The sequence below is a fragment of the Hippoglossus stenolepis genome, chromosome 15, assembly GCF_022539355.2.
Source record: "Hippoglossus stenolepis isolate QCI-W04-F060 chromosome 15, HSTE1.2, whole genome shotgun sequence".
Lineage (NCBI taxonomy): Eukaryota > Metazoa > Chordata > Actinopteri > Pleuronectiformes > Pleuronectidae > Hippoglossus > Hippoglossus stenolepis.
Window position 1 is genome coordinate 15,276,608 of NC_061497.1, and position 21,364 is coordinate 15,297,971.

A 21,364-nucleotide genomic window follows, 5' to 3' on the forward strand; every position below is an offset into this window, starting at 1 on the left:
GGTGAGTGGAGTCAGAAGACAAATAAACATTCTGTAGAGGAGTGGCGTGGGGGGAAAAGTATGATAGTGAGCCCTGTATGTTTGTGTGTGTGTGTGTGTGTAAGTGTGTGTTTTTGCGAGCATTAAGCCGATGGCTATCAAAATCTGCTGATTGGATCAGTATTCCAGAGAGAAAGAGACAGAGGGAGTGTGGGTGAGAGAGGGGCTGCAGTCGCTTGTTGGTGGGGACTCATTAGAGAGGCAAACCTCGTTTCGACAAACATTAAGACCCCCCACACACACACACACACACACACACACACACACACACACACACACACACACACACACAGTTAAGAGCCTGACCATGAGGAAAAGTATGTTTTCATATTGAATTACTTCCAACGGTCGGAGGGCAAAAGCACACAGTCGAGGGGCTGAAACAACACGGAGACTGGATGCTGATTGCTGGCAAACTCACCTCGCTCCAAACCAGCATGGTACCGAAAATGACTTGGAGACCATCAAAGAAGTTGTCTCCGATGATGATGACTGTAGCGCCCCCCGTGGTCCAACCCTCACTGGGGCTGATAGCTTTAATGCAAGGAGCTGTTCCTAGGGCGAAGGGGAGGATTAGAGAGGAGGGGGAGTAAAAAAAAAAATCGAATTAACATACTATTTGAGATGCATTTGAACTCAACAGTTGTTGAGTAAAACCCACAAAATCAACATTCACTCGACAGACACGGACGGTTGTGGGAAAACATTTGTTTCCCTTAAACGCCAGAAAGTCTCTAAACAAGGAGAGAAATCTGACCTGAAGTCTGCAACATCTCCAGCTCATATTTTTTCATGCTACACCCACGATGATTAACACACCACTGCTAAACACTGCTATTCAAAGATTTCTTTTTCAACTTATACTTAGGTAGAAAAGTTTCCTCATGTAAATTTAGTAAAAAGATTACATGAATGAAACAAGTAACTTAGGAGGTTTAATTTTAATTTCAATACATTAAATCCATTTTTTCCAGTTTTCAGACATGAGAAGTTTGCTTTTCACTGATAAAGAACGCAGCAGGTAAATGTGTGGAGCGGTTGACTTTTGCTTTCTCACATTCAGGATCATCTCAGTCTGAAAGTTAGAAAAGGACTTCTTCCAAACCCGCTTACTGTGGGAAGACCAGGAAAATAAATGTTCATGCTCTGTTACAGCGTGTATAACAATTTTAAATTCGATATGATATTCAAGCATCATCTTGACAGCATATCTTTGCGTCCTTTTGTGTTTATGTATTGTGTGTTTATCCCACATGCCGTCTCTGTGAGACAGACTGATGCGAGATTACCGCAGATCCTTTTAAATAATAACTTGACGTGGATAAAAACACACAAACAGAAGGTTGGGTGTGTGTCATGGTATTTCTAACAGACTGGGTACACTCGGCTTTATGTCACTTCAATATTGTCTGAATAAGCTCATATTATTCAATTCAATATCACAACAATAAAAGCTTGTCTGTCAAAAACCAACACTTGTCTGTGTGTGTGTGTGTGTGTGTGTGTGTGTGTGTGTGATTATCAGTATTCAGCTGAAACACAACAACACCTCTTAGTCTGGGTTTATTTATGAAAAAGAAGCATAATTACATTAGACCAGTGTGTGATTGTGTGTGTGTGTCTGTGTGTAGTAAGTTGGATTAGCCAGATGGAGGGGCAGGAATCACCTGATAGGATTAAACCATCAACCATCTGGTGGCCATGCTGCTCACACTCACACATAATCATGGACACACACACAGAGACAGACAGACACAAACTCTCTTATGTTACCGTGGTCTAGGTAAGACTGCGTTCCTTCCACGGGGTCGAGTCTGCGGGCCCGTCGGCCATGTTTGGAGTTATTGTGCACAAACATGTTGTCGGACACGGACAGGACATGTCCCTCCACGCTCACCGTGGTCGATACCACCACCTGGACAGAAGCAGGGGATGGGGATTGGTCAAAAAGGGGGATTGGTGGTTGGGGGAAAAGGAAAGTGAGGAGGTAGAAGTGGAAGAAGAAAGAGGTAAGAATGAAAAGGGGGGGGGGGGAGGAGAGCAAGAGAAAGAGCGAGAGAGAGCAAAGAGGGTGGGGGAAAATGAAAAGCAAAATGAGTAATTACAAAGTTGGGATCATTGTAAGGAGGAGTTAAAAGCATGAAACTGTGAAAAGCTCTTTAAGTGTAACCCGTTATCACAGCTATTACCATCAGCCTCAACACACACAGTCCCTGCGACTGAACAGTGTGTGTGTGTGTGTGTGCGTGTGTGTGAGTGTGCGTGTGGGTGTGGTGTCTATCCTCCTCTGTTCAATAGTTCCTGATGGGTCCGGCCCTTAATTATCTCCCAGGGAAACAGAGCTGTCTTCTTTGGTTCCACTACAATAGAGCTGCACAATTAGAGGCACAGATACTGTCACACACTCGCTACTGTACGACTCTGTCTCGCTGTCCTGTCTCACACACACACACACACACACGAGTGCACACCAGCAGAAATACATATCGCACACATACTCTCACACGCGTGCCCTGGTAATAAATCCATGAGTATCTCTTGGGCGTCCACCATCTCCACTCCAACTAAAGTGGTATCTTCCTGATTGTATTATGGCTGTGAAGACAAGGAAATAATAAAGACTGCACCCCACTAAATCTTAATCACAACCCCACGTCCTTTCTTTCTTTCTTTCTTTCTTTCTTCTCCAACTCCCTGCTTTTGTGTGTATATTTATGTTCTGACTAGTCAGGGTCAGGACCTCATGTTTCCTGTGAAGGCGCTGATAGCTTATTTACTTACACAGAAACACACACACACACACACACATACACACACATTCCATTGTTTGTGTTACTGCAACCATAAAGCTATGTGTGTTGTTATGACTTACGGGGAAGAGAAAGAGGGATAAGCTTGACAAACGAAACAGAAGAATAGAATCACAAGGATTGCGGTTTCTACCTGGAACCTCCTCATGTCCCGTGGGTTCCCCGCGTTCTTTAAACAGTTCTGGTTGCACTTCAGGAAAAACTTGAGGAAGAATCTATGGAAACAGAGAGAGGAGGTAACATTTGAGGTTAACATTTTAACATCAGACCACCTCACTACTTTCCTTCAGGAAATGTGATTTCAAGCCCAGTCTCCAACATTCACTGCAGACAGATCCCCAAATACAGACACAGATATGAATATTTCATACTGTTCGAATTTTAAAATGAATTTCCCTCGTGGATAGGTGGCAGTTTTTTTGGGGGGACTGCTTTGAGAAGCCAAATGAACACAGACGAAGGTGAATAAAACAGGACAGTGTAGCAAAACCAGTGAATATGTTGTAATATTCAGACCTGAACACCAGAAAATGTACGGACACAGTTTTCAGTTCGTCTTTAACATGTGAAGGTTGGACTCTGCGTAGAGCAGCAGGATTCAGGACATGACGTATAATTTACGTTGTGGAAATCACGTGTTTTTGTTTACAGCACATCGACAGCGGCATCGTCCCTTATCACCAAAAGCTCTCGAATCTCATAGCCTCTCCAAGTTGACATCTTTGTCTGCGTCTTTTACGTATATGGCACGTCTTTTCATCCCGAGATATTTGCATTTATTTTTTAAAGGTATTTTAAGTTTCGTGTCAGTTACGTATTAGAAACATCATCAAAGTGCTTGCTTGCTCGTTTTGAATTTTTTTGGGGTCTGGCAGGAAAGTTCCAGACAAAAGTCCAGAGCAACCGACTCGGACTGCGTTCCCTCACAGCCCCTTTCGGGAAAATGTGAAGAGTTCAGTGCATGTCTGAAAGCCGCCTTTATAATTGTGAGGCGATTTAAGTTTGAGGAAAATCAGTAATATCCTTTTGTAAATCCCAACTTCAACTATGCTGCCTTTGTCTTTTCTGTTCAACATGAACTTTTTCCATGATATGATTGAGGAACAGTTTGAAAAACAACTTTCAGGATGTGGTGGTAGTGTTTTCTTTCTGCTAAACCCTGATGTCATTTCTTTCAATAAGGGGAACTATGTTGACATTGGTTGTTTTAAACGGGACCATATGTCATGAATCTTTACTACAGAACGAATCAAACACACAGATGGCCATCGCCAGCAAACAAACACATCCAGGTTGTGTTTTGGTGTGAGCCAGCTGGCCGGCCTGGCAGGACCAACATGGCAAAATCACACAAAAGAAACACAGACTCACACATGTTCATATGTTTGTTACATCTGTGTGTTACCGTTCAATAGAAGTCATAATGTAATACAAGCCCACTGCAAGATAATACTGTCTCTGCACTGCACAAAAAGTTTGACATGACATGTCTTTCTCCTGCTTGTAAATAAACAACCTAATTTTGTCTTTATGGAGCTGTATGAACTTTCTTTTCAATTCAATATGTCTGTCAGCAGGATTACTCAAAACCTATTGGCCTGATTCCATGAACATTTTGTGGCGGGATGAGGCAAGATGCAAGGAAGATTGAATTTTTCCACTTTCTTTAACATGGCGATATAGGGCGTTAGCATTATGGCAGAGGTATTCACACTCCAGTTACCTCTTCCACTTTATATCATCTTTAATCAGAGTGCTAGCTTCATCTTAATTTAACAAAATTGTGTACTTAAATAATCTGAACTTTTCACAAGTCTGCATCACCTCCGTTCTCTTGTGGCTGAGCCTGGTGCTCCTCTGTTCATAAGATGACAGCTCTTGAACTGGACCACCAGAACAAATCAGAGGTGTGCGCTTACAGTATATATATGTGTGTGTATGTGTGAGCATGCACTGCGCATGTGAGTGTGTGTGTAAGTGTGTGATGGTGCAGCACAGTCCAGTGGCAGGTCTGAGTGTAAAACTCTGCGTTAACGAGCTCAGGCTTCGTTAGAACACCAGCACTGGGATTCTGCATGCCTAATTATCTTGACCCCCTCACCCCCGGGTGACAGCCTATCACAGCAGAGGACAGCAACGGTGACCCCTGCTGACCTCCCACTGTCTAGTCCTTCTCACAACACTAGCACAGCGTTAACACGACCACCTCGGCTGACCCTCCCCTGTATATCTCTGTGTAGAGGAGGTGGCTGGGAGGATCACACACTCCCCTGCTCATCTGCCTGAAATATGAAGAGACTAAAGCAGTGTTGGGGAAAAAAAATTCACATCCTCTTGGTATCTCAAATAAAAGTCCTGCATTTAAATCTATTTATGAAGTGTTTAGCAAAAATGTATATTAAAGTAAAAAGTGTAGAATTATTTCTGTAAAAGGTAAAATTACTTGTTATCAAGGGTGGGGAACCTCCAGGCCAGAAAATAATTCATATCTACTCAATAATTTTAGTTTTCTTTAACAGAAAATAACTTAACATACAAAAGGACGGTCCATTTTGGCTGTATGATTGTTCTAGGTGTTTTTAGGGTGAAGGAAACGCACGTTATTAAAACTTAAGCATCATTGTGTCCGTCAAATAAGAAAAGTAGACAAATAGACATTATTTTCCAAGAGAAATGTAAAAGAGAAGTCAGTGTACCTTGTTTGCATTTTTTACTCAGGCCTGCGATGAAACAACAGAACTAACATAAAACAAACTGTGTGTGGGATCACTGCTGAGTTTGATATGAAGGAGGGATTATTGTCTTTGCAAATCATGCACAGCTCGACCAAAAGGTGAGGATTTGTTTGGGCAAATAGCTGCAAGAAACGAATCAAACACACAGATGGCCATCGCCATGATCATCATCATCATCATCATCATCATCACTACCATCTGACATCAGACACCTTGCCAAGTGTCAGTGTTATATATGATATGTATCAATAATTCAGTGTGGCCTCCAAAGAATTCTATAAAAACTGAAATGACCCTTGACAGAAAAATCTTCCCTACCCCTGATTTACCTGACAGTTACTGAATTAAAAAAAATAAATCTGCAGATACCCTGACATGAAGTATTAGAATCTGTACAAGGAGAGAAATATTTGTAATAGTACATCCCTACAATCAACACGCACACCGAAATCACTGAAATCAGCATTGTCCACATCAGCTATTGAGCTTCTTCTGCTCAGCCTTTACTGGAACCCTGTATCTTACTTGTATCTTTTTTGAATCACAGAAACCTGTAAACACAGTTTCCCCCTCATCCATCGGTGAACAAGAAAGTCTCATCTTTACTGCTGCATCACTGAGAACATTTAAACTTTAAATCATCACCCAAATCATCTGATGCATCCATTCATTTCCCCCTCTCAGTGTCTTCACACACCGAATCATTTCAGCCAATCATTGGCTTGTTTCGCTGGTGAGCTGATGATCTCGCTCATTATTTCTCATATTTCCGCGTCTACTGCTCGACTCCTACGTTTCCTCTCCCTGAATGCCAGCGGAACATATTCTTCATTTCCATGCAGTGCGTGTGCGTTCCTTCTTCCCCCGTCACTTGACCCCATCTGGCCTAATCAACTCTACTACAAAAAGCCTTGCAGCTAAATGCACACGAGGCACCTGGTGTGAATTGATTGGCCGGCCCAGTCGCTGGTCATTAAGAGGCCTCCAATTAAACCGGCCAATTATAAGAGCCTGAATGACTCTGGGGGAGGGGAGCACTCTCCCCTCTCCCCCTCCGTCTCCCTCCCTCTCTCCGAGGCGCGATCATGTTCAAGTGATATCAGCGCTGTTGACCTTTGCTATATTGCAAGTACTGCACTCAGAGAGCTGACCCAACACCAGCCCTGCATGCTGCAAACACACACACACACACACACACACACACACACACACACACACACACACACACACACACACACACACACACTCACACTCACACACACTACGGCGTTCGGGTGAGTTGTTGCTGACAGGTGGGAAAATGTGCAGGGAGTCAGTTAGTGACAGACAAACGGAACAACAGATCTGTGCTTCTCTGTATCCTCTCCGTCTCCCTGCTTTCTTTAGATGTCTTATTGCAACCACCTGCCAAGTTACTTGGCAGAGCTTTCTGACAGAATCGTAGAAAGTTAAAATCGTATCAGAAAAAATAAAGATGGCAGGCGACAAAGGAGGAGGAAAGAAGCTTTTAGATAATTGCTTCTTATTATTGTTTCTTCTATCTTTTTGCACGAGTTTCATTTTTCAAAGATTGCTTTTTCTATATGTTGTTTCATTTATCACAGATACCGACAGGAGACATGAGAGAAAAAGGAAATGCAACAGTTCTGTTTGAGTTGAACCAGCAACACTTATACTTATAGTAACTTATATAAGGAAGGCAAAGGCCCGGTTTAAAAAGTTCCCAGTAACTTCAGACACAACATGTGTATTTAGATTTGACCACCGTCTTTCTACACCACAAACATGACATCACACCATCCTCCCTCAGCAGCCTCTTGCTGCAGGTAGTAAATGTGACGCTTCTTTCATTCATACCAAAGTAAGTTGCCTTTGAGCATAATCCAGCCAGCAATGACATCACCTACAAAATGTGCAGTGTTTGCTGTTGCAGTAAAGTTGTATAGAAACGTGATTTGTTGGCGTCGCCACACTACGATGCTGTGTGTTGTTTAGCCTCTAAACCAGAGTAATGCAGCAAACCACCCCTGCATGCTGTTTTTTTTTTAGCCTGTTAGCCATGGCGTAGTAGTGAACAGCACAGTGACATCCATTATTCAGAGGCTGAGATGGCAATTATGGCTCAGAGCACAACTGACATTAATATTTAATATATTGGGCTAACACAGACCTGGAGAGAGAGACAGGAAGTGACAGAGCGATGTGATGGAGGGGGCGTTGGGATGTGGAGAGAGAGAGAGTAACACTGCGGGATGAGGAGGGGGACAGAGCGAGTGTATACGAAGAAGAAACAAATGGTGGAGAGCGAATGAAGACAAGAGGATTGTGGGAGTTTTGTCTCGAGCGCTCTCCTGTCATTTAAACAGTCACAATGCCAACAGGGCAAGGGTGACATCCGGGGGAATTCCAGCTTTGTGTGTGAGTGTGTGAATTAGCGTGGATGTCTAAGACTGAGTGCCTGTGTCCGTTTTATTCCCTAAAGAGCTGCTGTTTTACAGAGCCAAGAAAAACAATGCTGCCTTGGAAGCAAAAAAAGAAAAGAAAATATAACCCAACAAAAATCTCTCCAAAGCAAAGTTGTTGCTGACAGGTGGAGGAATCGCAGCGAGTCAGTTAGTGCAGACAGACGGAACAACAGATCAGTGCCTCTGTCTCCGTGCTTTCTTTAGATGTCTTATTTCACCTGCCTGCCAAGTGTGTTGGCAAAGCTTTCTGACAGAATGACGGTTTTTCACGATTTTTCCTCTGCGTGCATGCAAGTGAAACGACTTGCTTACGCCCGTGTGCCTGTCGTCACGGCCCCGCAACCGATCTGTTAGCGGTGGCGTGCTTCACAGAGCCATTCAGCACTCTTTACAAACAAGATGCTTGAATATAATTACTGTAAATACCGTGGAATAGCACTATCTCCTATTAATACTGCAATAATCACAGTATTAGTGACCAGCTTCACGCTTTCCCCTCTCATCTGTCATTTCAAATAGCTAATCCAGCTGATATGTGCAGAGTGACTTTCCCTCTCAGTCTGTTGATCTGTCAGACATCAACTTCCTGTTTCCTGTTTACACTGAGTTCTTGTTATTGTTCAGTGTTATGACATCAGATAGCGTTGCCGGGCCCCACGCCTGTGATTGAAGCAGTCAAACAGCAGGAAAAACAAGGATGTGGAATAGTATTCGGCTCTTATCACAATAGTAATAATGTGATAATCTATTGCTTCCTGCCGGGGGGGGAAATGCTTGTTTTTACTCTGCCCTGTAGTGTCTTGTTCAAAAGCACTACAGCAGAGATAACGCTAGCGAGATTGCAAGTTCATTGGGATCATTAGATACAGACCAGAATCCTTCTGAGGAATAAACTGATAAACTGAGGAATTTTGTAGTTTGTATTCTGACAAGATTTAAAAACCAGAGAGATTTAAAAAACAGGAGGAAGCAGTGAGATGAGGAGGAATCTGAGGAGGAGGATGAATTCATTTTACTTGGAAAGACGACTGGAAATCCACTTTAGTCTTGGTTAAAAAATGTGTGACTTTTATCAAGTCTTACATAACCTGGAAACTATTCTGATACTGCCAAAGTAAAAAAATAAAACGCTCTAATCTGTATGATGGCTCCAGACTGAAGGGAAACATAACTCGGTTGTGTTTGACAGTAAAGAAATGTGAAGGAATTGTCAAATGTCAAATATTTGGAAATTAAGCTTGTAAAATGATTTATTACTGACGGCAATTATTATCTGTCAGTTAACTAATGATTCAGCTTTAAAAGAGCCAGCCTCACAGCCATCATATGATCCAAGGACAACAAAACCTTACAATCAAGATATGTTACATTGCTGTTTTCCGACATGAACTCCAAAAAATTGGGTGGGGAAGTTTGTCTTTCACATATGAAGAACACAAAAGGAGATTGTCCACGTTCACAACAGGAAAATCTCCAGAACGTCCAGGGGATGGGGTGGCATCTGGGTACAGCGTGCAGGAGGCAGGACAGGAAGTATAAATTCTCCTGAGAAAATCACGAGTTGTTGTTTACAGCACATCGACTGGCATCGGCTCTTATCACCAAAAGCTCTCGATTCTCATTGTCTTCTTCTTCGTGTATGACAACTCTTTTTCATCCTGAGATATTTACGTCGTTTTTTCAATTTTGCGTATGTATTTGAAATGTCATCGACACACACCCACTTGTTATGAATTTTCTGGACAGTTTCCTGTTGTATTATTCCATGGGCACAATTGGATGTTTTCCGGACATTTTACTGGGAGGGGCAGCAGGAAAAGTTCCATAAAATGTCCTTAGCGACTAACTCAGACATTTGCGTTCTCGCAAACGGCCGTTACAGAATTCAGTGCATGTCTGAGAGCAGCAAATCAAATAAATGAAAGAGGGTGTGAGAGTATATGGTGTAATTTGCAAAAGAAAAAATTAATAAAACAATGGACCTGGGAAGAAATCTACGTGCATACATAAAGTAACAGGATCATGTGAGCGGTGGAAGACGAGTGGCGAGAATAAGAAGCAGAGACACGGAGGAGAAAGTGCGAGTAACGGAGGGGGAGAGAGAGTGGTCGGGAGCCAAATGAAGTGCGAGCGAAAGAAAAAAGCCGGTGGAGGAGGAAGGGAAGAGACGGAGGGAGGGAGGAAATTCGTGGGAGAGAGAAAAAGAGTTATGCGAGGGAACAAGACTTAAGAGAACTGAGCAGAGCCGAGCGAAGCGGAGTTATTTTACATAATGGTGGTTGATATGCATAGAGGTAATTGATAGTTGAGCCGCAGCCCAAAACACACCCAGCTAGCTGTCAATCACAGCTCATGTCCCTGGAGATATGCTAATGATGATGATGATGGGGGGGCTTAGCTTCATATTGCTATCATTACTATTAATGCTGTCATTGTTGTCATCGCTGGATATTTAAATGATAGAGCAGGCCAGGGTGGTGATAGCCAGGATGTATGAAGTCTGTGTCTGCCAGGGCTAAGATGAAGTGAGTATTAATAACTTGTACAGCAGAGGTATGGACCCGTACAAGTGTCATTACATCATTGTTACATGTAACTGTGACAGGGATGTCATCAGTTTGTGACATGGCAGCACAATGTTGCTGAGAGTGACACATAATCATTAACCGTTGGCCATGAGCAGCAGCTGTTTCACCAAGAGATCTAGATCTGTGATTTAAACACACTGATGTAGTGAAAACTATTTTCTAGAGCAGAATCCATGCAATAGTAAACTGTCCTTAGCCAAAGACTTTATGTGCATTGCATATGTTTCACATATTGGTGAGTAAACATTGGACCTGCAACACAAACAAGCAACTTATGCAACCTGGAAAATCTGCAAACATCCCAAGCCACTAGATTGGTACTCAGTAGAGCACTTAACACCGCCAAGCCCCAACAATCCTGCATATGATTGTCTAGTTCTTACAGTAGAAATATAAAAGAAAATATTCCTTTCATTAATTCCCAAGAAAGTGACAGATCTGGATCCACGCCCATATTCTCCATATGCATTTGGCTTTATTTCTAAAGCAATAAAGTATATGTAAAACCCAAGAATGCAGGATATGTTCCTGCATTGACAGTATCTCAGCTGCTCATTGGTGGTAGTTGCAGGTTTGTGGTTATAATTGTTACCATACAACAGCAGGGAAAATCTATTCCCCCATTGAGAAAGTTTGAAATCAAATAGATCCAGATTTTTATTTGGATCAGCACCAAATTGTACATCGATACCAAGCCATTAAATATGTCCGTTTCTTTTAAATCACACTTTGCACATAGTTCTCTGAGAAATAAATTAAAATGTATAAAAACAAATGCCTTATACTGCACTGTTAAAGAAAGTGAAAAAAATATCTGTAACATGATATCTGTAACAGGATATCTGCCCCAGATCCAAATTCACACCAGACTTTAATGGGTTCTCTCCTGACCCATACCACATCTATCCACCAAGTTTCATGGTAATCCATCTCGTAGGTTTTGTGTAATGCTGCTAACTAACAGACAAACAAACAAACAAACGAACAGACACGTATGAAAACCAAACTTTCTTGGCAGGACTTGACTTAAAGACGTAGGGCTGTACTTTCACATTCAATTGGTCGAGTGGTTGGTTCATATGCTGTCGTCTGACTGAATTCTCATTGGTCGGGCAATTGCTAGTTTTACATTCATAAGGAGCGAAGCGCTAGATCAACAAACTTTGGGGATAAATCTATTATTTTAAGCCGTGACAGGTGGATCATCTGTGAAAATGGTAAACTTTGGACTCGCTCAACATAACGGAGACTTATCTAACTTAATGTTTAAAAAACGTTTACCCACAAATATGGGCTTGAGTGTTGTGTACTAACTTCGCAGCAGCAGTTTGCATACGACAGCTCGACTACCAACATGACGTATCATCTAAAAGACGTTTATTATTAGAGGAACTTTATTCATCCCAAAATGGGAGCATCCCGAAATGTTCACAATGAGGATGGAATTCGATCCAGCACACGTGCAGATCAATGTATTAGCAGTACATCGCCTTAACCACTCTGCCACCTCGTCAACACTGGGATACTGCCAACGCTTGAGGGGTCCCAACACCCGCACTGGCCCTCACTAACAACTTATCCTGGACTCTTTGACACCGTGAGGCCACTGTTCAGTTAGAGGCCATGATAAGATTCAACACAATGTGAGGTCTCAGTCACAGGAGGCAGAGAAACAGTGAGGAGGTGAGGCCAAAGATGAGGGGCTAGACAGACTTCAAGGGAGGGGTGGGGAGATTGCTGTGGTGTATATTTTAAAGGTTGAAGGCAAACTGTTGAATTATAGATGAGAGATTGATTTGGGAGGAGGAGAGGAGGAGGGAAAAAAAGGAGAGAAGAGGTGGAAGGAGGGACAGAGAGAGCGGGGAGAGAGGCAAGGCGGGGGAGTAAGTGAAGGGGGGGCAGCTAAAGGATTGCTAGCGCTGAGCCGTACACACACACACACACACACACACACACACACACACACACACACACACACACACACACACACACACACACACACACACACACACACACACTCAAATTGATCTGAAGCTCAGCCTTTCTATTCCTCTTACCTCTCAAAAACTTAAAGAGCCTCTGTTTTCCTTTTCCTATCACAGAGATACAAAACCCATATATCAGCATAAAAATTGTCAAAACGCCACTAAACCTCTAATGGTTTGACCACTGGACACCGCTGTTCACATCCTGTCTCCTCTACCAGTGGTTACTGATGGTTTCTTTTAACCTTGACCACAATCGTCTCCTAACATTAGCTGAGAAGCTGCACTTGCCTAAACCCAAACCTTCAGCTTAGAACTGGCAGATGGCGACACACTAACTGTGGTATGTACAAATGCATTTGTATCTATACTTGTGTGCATTGGCTGCGGCTCATGATGTAGAGCGGGTCGTCCTCTAACCAGAACGTTGGCAGTTTGATCCCCAGATCCTCCAGTCTGCAACCAAAGTGACCTTGGGCAAGATACTGAACCCTATTGCCCCGGTGCAATCATGATGCGGCGTTATTTGAATGTGTGTGTGTGTGTGTGTGTGTGTGTGTGTGTGTGTGTGTGTGTGTGTGTGTGTGTGTGTGTGTGTGTGTGTGTGAATGGGCGACTTGTACTGTAAACCAATTTGAGTGCAAAACCAGAAAAGTGCGTTATAGATGCAGTTGATTCATCATATACAGAGAATGTTGTAGGTTAAAGATGTAGCATTTGTTTTATTGTGTGTGTGTGTCAGTTTGTTTAAGCGTCAGTGTGTGTACATCACCAGGGGACTATGTGTGTCCTCCGTCCTGTTTTATTTAGACAACATCTAGGTTGGATGAAATATTTAAAAACCCCAGTGTGATCCGGACACAGACTGTTCACTCAGACTGACCCATTTAACATTAACTGCCACCGAATGCAGCGGCGGCACAGTGGTAATGTCGTTAGCACAGCAAGAAGGTTCCCCCGTTTAAATCCCGGGCTGGGTCTGGGTTTTCCTCTGTCTGCGAGGGTTTTCTGCATCTTCTCCCAACAGTCCAAAGAAATACCGATTTGGGTTGGATTGATTGAGACTATAAATTGACTGCATAGGTGTGAATGTAAGTGTGAATGGTTGTTTGTTGACCTGGCAGCCTCTCACCCAATGTCAGCCGGGACTCGCTCCCGACCCTCAAAGGATAAACAGTATAGATAATGAATGGATGCTACAGGTTGCTTCAGAACCTTCTCATCTTTTTTCCTCTGTTCTACCTTTTCTTTGAGTCTCTTCGGACAGAGGTGCTGATTTCTACACTCAATATATTCAATCAAGGCATGGTATAACTAACAGATTTCTTTTTTGTCTTCTGACTTAAAACGAACAACAGAAGCCGAAGCTGTATAGAGCAGAGTGGAGGACTTGCTCTTAAAGGTTTATTTTTGGAGGACGTCAACCTAAAGGTCAATTTGTGACCCAAGCAGAAAGATCGGAGGAAGTGAGAAAGCAACAAGGTGCGAGGAGTCAGGAGACGGGAGACGAGAAGGTGAAGGAGATGTACGGGGGGGAAGGTTGGAGGATTTAACTGGAGGTTTCTCAAACTAATTATACACTGTCGAGGATCCTCACCTGTGCATGCACGCACACACAAGTCCACACAAACACACACATAAACTGCCCGTGTGGCACGCATATGGCTCACCCGGCCCAAATAAGGAAATATGCATACATTACCATAACTAATGTAAGAACCACTCCATTTAATATGCTAATTCACTGAAATATTACTGAGCGCCGTCTGTTGTAAATGAATAAATTTGAATTGCAATTAGAATAATCCTTTATAATTAATGAAAACTGTCAATTTTGGTTCAGAAGTAATTTGATTAACGGGTTGATGGGGCACCAATTAAGTGGAGGAGGTGAGTGGAGGATGAAGAGAAGAGAAGAGAAGGGAAGAAGAGAAGAGGGATGACAGGCCCTTCAAATAATCCGTCCCTTTTCATGTGTAATGAGAGATTAAGCTAAAATGATGTATCGCTCTTTTAAAGACATTAATTGTAAAACAAAGCAGCACAGTTCTCTTACCTTTGTAGATAACACAGCAGCACCAGGAGAACAGGAGGAGGCATGAAAGAGAGGAGAGAGGGAGTAGGGATGATTAGACAGTGGACATAAACCAAATCCACAACATTTCCTCTGATAAATGTTCAAGGCAGAGTTCAAGCAACATACAGTGCTGCTGATACATCTCATTTTTGATGTTAAAAATACAATTGCTGTGTTTCAGAATGCAGTGTGTTTTTACAGTGAGGACAAAACACAATACGAGAGAAAGGAGAGCATTAAGGGAAGCGTGTCCCAAATCCAGAAATGCAACACAACACATACGAACGAGATGAGTGGTTGGACCGGAAGTGTCCCGGGACAGAATGTGGAGTGAATGGGCTTGATTTAACCTTTCTGCAACATTTGATACTTGTTCAAGTGACAGAGGAACCATTTCAATTGTGTGGTTTGGAAATAATGTCTGTTTGGAAATAATGCTCTGGCTTTTATGGAGATGTGATGACCGCCACAGTCATCTGAGAGAGATCTCATCATATTCTAAGGCCATTTAGTGATTAATTGCTGGTCTCTCCGTTATGTGGTGCTATGAAATTGTATGTTATGATCCAGTTTGGGGGGAAAAAAATGCTCATGAATTTAAATTATAAAATTTGTCTGAATATATGATAAATATGTATTTTTTGGGTAAGTTGGTCAACAGTACTGTTGTTGTGGTACAGATATATCACCACACTTTAGCAAAAATATAATAACATTTTCTTTACTTTTAAAATCTAAAATACAGATTAGATAACAGGTATATATGTACACTCACTATAAGTTAGACTCTCCCTCAGGAGCAGTTCTAGTAAACATTTTCTTGTTGTTTGTGATTTTGTGTTTCTGGATCCGGGGTGTGTTTTCCTGAACGTCTGTGCTCTCGCTCTCTCTCTCTCTCTCGCTCTCTCTCTCTCTTGTATGTGATTTGTCCCTTGGAGCCACCGTAGGTCTTCGCTGTGCTATTCTGCAGTAATGGTGTCGTTGGCTTTCTAATTCACAAGCACCTCCTACCACTAATTAACCACATCCATGTTGCTGTTATTAGCTAATTACAAGACTGGACACATGCCCAGATAATTAAAGCTATTAAGTTTGTGTGTGTGTGTGTGTGTGTGTGTGTGTGTGTGTGTGTGTGTGTGTGTGTGTGTGTGTGTGTGTGTGTGTGTGTGTGTGTGTGTGTGTGTGTGTGTGTGTGTGTGTGTGTGTTTGTAGAGGAGGGTCTATACATACAGGCATTCGAGGAGTTAATGTTTTAATGACAGAATATAACAGGGACCTGCATTGCAACAGACCACGTGGTGCGCCCCCACCCCCCACCCTCTCTCTTCCTCTACAAAAACACCACCGCTCCCTCTTTTCCCATATCAATACCCAAGGTCATTATGTGCAGCTGAATCATATGTTTCACTAAAGTTGCTGTGTGTTAATAATATTTCAACAGAGTTGCAGGAAAAAAGCTTCTAATTTAGCTCATTTAGTCAACACTGTCATCCATCATGGTGAAACCACAAAAGACCCCCCCGACTCTCTGCTGTTTTTTCTTTTCTCTCCTCACGTCACTTTCTCCTCATCTCATTTCCCCTCCTCTACGGTGCCGCCTCCCCTCCTCATTCATTCTCACTCGTTTGCTCTCCCTCCTCCCCTCATCCCATCCTCCGCTCCCCTCTGCCTATACTTCTCCTCTTTCTTCTCTTAATCATTCCCCTTAAAGACAGATTACATCCTTTCCTCTCCTCTCCTTTCCTTTGCCTTCCCTTCATTAGAGGAGCATGTTTTTCTTCATTTGTGCTCTCTAATCCTCTCTTTATACATCTGAATATTCATCGCCTTGTTTTGTTTTGAATATTCAATAACCAATTAATATGCTGTTTATGAATAATTAATGCTTATTATTCTCTCCCTTTTTAAATTTTTAATAATTAAAATCTATAAATCTGAAAACAAAGCAGCACATTTTTTTCGACAAACTTTCAATTTGAGTGTCACCTCCCGTGTGTGTGTGTGTGTGTGTGTGTGTGTGTGTGTGTGTGTGTGTGTCAGTGTGTGTGCACTGTGCTGACAGACTCAGGAACTCTCTCTTTCATCTGCCAACAGTCTATCCTCCTGCCACCCAACCAAGGTGTGTTTGTGTGTGTGTGTTTGTGTGAGTGTGTGTGTGCGTATGTTCACCCTCATGAATAAATGAACTTGTTAAAGAGAGATGAAGGGGAAGAAGGAGACAGGTTTTGCTGTCCTATTCAAAACTACCTGATCTGGCACAACGCTTAGCATGCAGGAACACACACACAGATACACACACACACGTGCTCACATACATAACATGCAAAATCGTGGGCTGCATCGCCAACAATATAGAACTAGACATTAAAATGAGTATCTAAAATAAAGCAAGTGAGAGCAAAGGGAGAAAATTAAGGAAAAGATGCAGGAGAATGTGGGAGACAGAGAGAAAGATGCTACCTGGTCCTTTAGTCTTATAAATACAGCTGCCATCACAACAGGCATCATTCCTTTTAATCAGTGTCGCTGCTGTGATCAAAGAAATACCACCTCCACAGAAAGAGACAGCGAGAGACAAAGTACAATGGAAGACTCCTCACTGTGTGTGTGTGTGTGTGTGTGTGTGTGTGTGTGTGTGTGTGTGTGTGTGTGTGTGTGTGTGTGTGTATGTGTGTGTGTACGTGTGTGTACGTGTGTGTGAGAGAGAGAGTGACAGAAACGTTATCTAGTACCTGAACAACAGCAAAGCCATCATGTCTACATGCTGTCACATAAGTGAGGTCTTGCATTACAGTCAGACTTACACCTCCCTCCCTATGATTTCTCTTTCCCTCTCAAACACACACACATGCACACCCACGTACACACAACATACCGCGCTGACAACTGTCAAACACTCACCTCCCAACTGGGGTGTAGGTAATTAACCAGACAAAACAACTCACAACACCTCACAGATCAAGAGCGCCGAGGAAGAAGTACAAGGACGACAAAAACACAAGAAAGAAACGAGAAGAAACGAGACGCGCTGACTACAAAACAAAGCTTGCGCTCCTAAAGAAGGAGCTCCACTCAGAGAGACATGCAGACGACGAGATAATGATGAAAATAGACATAAATCTGCACTCCTCCAGTTATCTATCCCTCTCCTCTCCTCACTTTGTGTTATTTGGCATTACGTCTACTGGAATGGACACATTCGCACAGGATCACAACCGTTATCCGCTATTTATCCTTTAAAAGTGCTGCATCACCAATAAAAAAAACATCTCTACTCAAATTTCCAATGCTAATCTTATTACCTCACATTGTGTCCATGTTGTATATATGGATTTGTCATTCAGATAAGATTTGTTGTTAATCATTAGTTGAGCTTTACAACACACAGATGAGCCTGACAGAGCACAACCAGAGGTACAACTGTTTTTTCTTGTTGGGAGAAAGAACAATGAAGTGATGATTACAGAAGTGAGTGGGAAAAAGAACTGGAGAGTCTGATGTTTGCTCCCTCGTAGCCAACCGCTGCTCAACCTCTTGACAGACAGGAGTCATAATTACTGTGGCCGCATGAGGATGTACAATGTTATGTTGTCTTTTTTTTGGACAAAACTGTCCTGCCTTTTAAAAAATGCCATAGTTTGGTTGCGCAAGCAGCTTCTTACAGTGCATTGTTATGTTTCATCGTGAAGCAACCGCTAGTGGTCGTCTGAGTCAACATCAGTTGTTTTAGCAAATGCCCCAAAATTACATGTTTATGAAAATGTGTCGAAGCCCTCTAGTGACCAGAGTGAATATGACGGGAGTAAAGGAGGAAGTGAGGTGACGTTGTTATGGAGTGACACAATCCATGTAGGGATTCGACTTTGAGACGGATGTAGTCACTGTTGTTACTTTTCCGTAACCTTAAGCAAATGTTTTGTTATTATAAACAAATTATTAATTTTAACCCAAACCTTTACCATAGCACTGTCACTTAATAGCAGCAGAAACATCCAGTTATTACATTTCAACAAATAGCGAAACTCCATTCAGCCCCAGGCCTGTTCACTGCAGATATTTTGACTTGTTATAGTAAGTAAAGCAGAGGAGATAATAATAACAGTAATAATGGCTCTGTTATATTGAAGTGTCATAATAAGTCGTGACAGTGTGACAGTGAGCCAGCACGAAAACACCAGGATCCTGAAACTGAAGCAGCTAAATGGAATTCAACCATAATAAATACCACCATGACTTACTTTCTTTCTTTCTTTCTTTCTTTCAATTAATAATTTAGAAATAATTGACCCAATTTAATTAGAGCCTTCGCTCAACTAACAGTCCTCCCCCCACCTTTGCTCTCCATCATAGACAGATGTTATCGCGATGACAAATATCACCGTGGATACTTGTGAGTGTGTGTTTGTGTTAAGACGCGTGCACGCTTCTGACTCGCTGAATAACACCCGTGCAACTTCCTGCTATACCAAGTCTCAGAGTGTAAAGGAATGACAGAGCGTTAACCACTAATTAGCTCCCACTCAGAAAAGCTAAGACAGTACCGGCAGCGTGTGTACAGTTTTTTTTTATTTATTATTTTTAAATCGTACTCTGTTTAATCTCCCTGTTGTTTCATATTTGTTCCAGTCATTATGTGATCAAAGCCATTAACATGTTTATGGTGTGGCTCTTTCATGTTGCAATAAAACACACTGAAGCAACTCACAGACAGTCATAAGGCCATAAAATATGAATGTAGAAGCCAGAAAGACGGGGAGGAAGTGTATGTGTGTGTGTACATATATATGTGCGTGTGTGTGTGTGTGTGTATATGTGTGTGTGCGTTTTAGGACGAGGTTGGAAATGGGTGCTGGGGTATGGGGGGTGTATGTGAATGAGAATGGGAATAAAATATGTTTCAACCTGATGAAACTCTAAGGAATGATATAGGAATGTGGAGGACAGGGGGCATTTGCGTAGTTAAGGTTTTTTTGCACAAACACACACACACATATATGTGTACACAACAGACATACACATATGGAAATACATATACCAAGGCAGTAGCTGTTAAATAATTCAGCATACACAAACACACACTGGAGGCAAGGTGAGGGTAAAAGCACAGCTAAGCTAACAGGCATGGCGAGTGGCCCGCAGTGTCAACAACCAATCAGGATGGAGCGCAGTGGCCAGAAAGAGAGATGTGACCCCTGGTGACCCCAAACTCTAATGATTTATAAACATGACATAGTTGTGTGTGTGTGTGTGTGTGTGTGTGTGTGTGTGTGTGTGTGTGTGTGTGTGTGTGTGTGTGTGTGTGTGTGTGTGTGTGTGTGTGTGTGTGTGTGTGTGTGTGTGTGTGTGTGTGTGTGTGTGTGCATGAACCCTGAAGCTATTTAAATGTGGAGATGAATTCTTATTTATTCACACAGAATAAGAGTGAATGTGAAGACCCCAAGGGTAAGGTTCAAAACAATACAGAGCGAGAAAGAGGGAGAGAGAGAGAGACGAATCTAGATACAAGAAAGAAAGTGAAAAACAACGATTAGAAAAAGAGAGCGAGAGAGAGGGAGAAGGAAAATGAGAAAAGACGGAGAAAGAGAGGGAAAAGTGATGGAAGTTTAAAGAGGTAAAGCTGCACTCAGATCACGTAGGGAGAGAAGGTTAGAGGGGCGTAAAAGACCCTCTTCTGCGATCCTAAGGGACACACACACACACACACACACACACACACACACACACACACACACATCACACATCTATTTCTTCCCCCTGCCCCCAGCTCTGAATGTGTGTGTGTGTGTCCTCATGCAATATTAAATAGGCAGTATGTGCGGGTATAAAGAGTGGTGGGGCCGGGATGCAGTGAATTATATATCACTATTGATTTGCGCACACACACAAACCCATGTGCACAAAAACACACACGCACACACACTTTATTAGATTAAACCTCACAGCTAAGACACAGACAATGGCAGAGTCTAATAGCAAATAGGGAGAAAGAACTGCTCCAGAAAGACACTGGTATACACACACACACACCACCAACAACAACAACACGTTCTGTACAGTACACAAGGCCCAGATGCAGGTGTGGTTCAGCCAGATGTGTGTGAACTCTGCTGGATCAGCTGTTTTTGGCAGGATACTGGACCATGATGTTGATGCTCAGCTTTGATCTAAAGCTTGATGAATCAGTCTTTTAATATTGACACTTCATTGAACATCTGCACACAAAGTTCTGCTCTTGATGAGTTGACAGATAATTACCACCCTACTCTGCAACTATAAGCTTTTTGCAATTTGTTCAGCTATTTGTTGTGATTTAACTGCCGGCATATTTGGACTGCAACCTCATTTCAAACCACAGGATTTTGTTTTCTACAAAAAGCTCTGATAAACTCAATGTGTTTTGCATGCCATGCACCAAACAGTAGACAACGTAACAGTACTGTGTAAGGGTGTGTGTGTGTGTGTCTCCCAGTTTGTTTGGATTTAGGATTCAACCTATAAAGTGTGCAAATAGACAAATAAGATGAAACAACAGCAACAAAAGGTAAAGGAACTGTAAATATTTTAAATTAAAGAAAGGAGTAGGTGCAGAAGTCCAAACATTGGTTGCCTTTCTAAGCCTTGTCGTTGTGTAATTTAATAATTTTCTTCTAAGGTGGATGATGGAG

The 21,364-nt window shown here is 42.3% G+C and overlaps 1 protein-coding gene across 4 annotated transcripts in view; it reads right to left on the reverse strand.

Moving 5' to 3' along the window:
• LOC118121902 (transcription factor COE1-A) overlaps nucleotides 1-21,364 on the reverse strand; it is an 85,560-nt gene that overhangs the window by 25,361 nt on the left and 38,835 nt on the right. For 2 of the 4 annotated variants that reach the window (XM_035178147.2, XM_035178145.2), the window contains exons 7-9: nucleotides 2,983-3,064; nucleotides 1,813-1,954; nucleotides 461-588 (exon numbers count right to left, since the gene is read on the reverse strand). In XM_035178147.2, coding sequence (XP_035034038.1) covers nucleotides 461-588; nucleotides 1,813-1,954; nucleotides 2,983-3,064 — 352 coding nt within the window. Of the gene's footprint in view, nucleotides 1-460; nucleotides 595-1,812; nucleotides 1,955-2,982; nucleotides 3,065-21,364 lie in introns of all 4 variants that reach the window. The other 2 variants (XM_035178146.2, XM_035178144.2) reach the window with 1 other exon arrangement.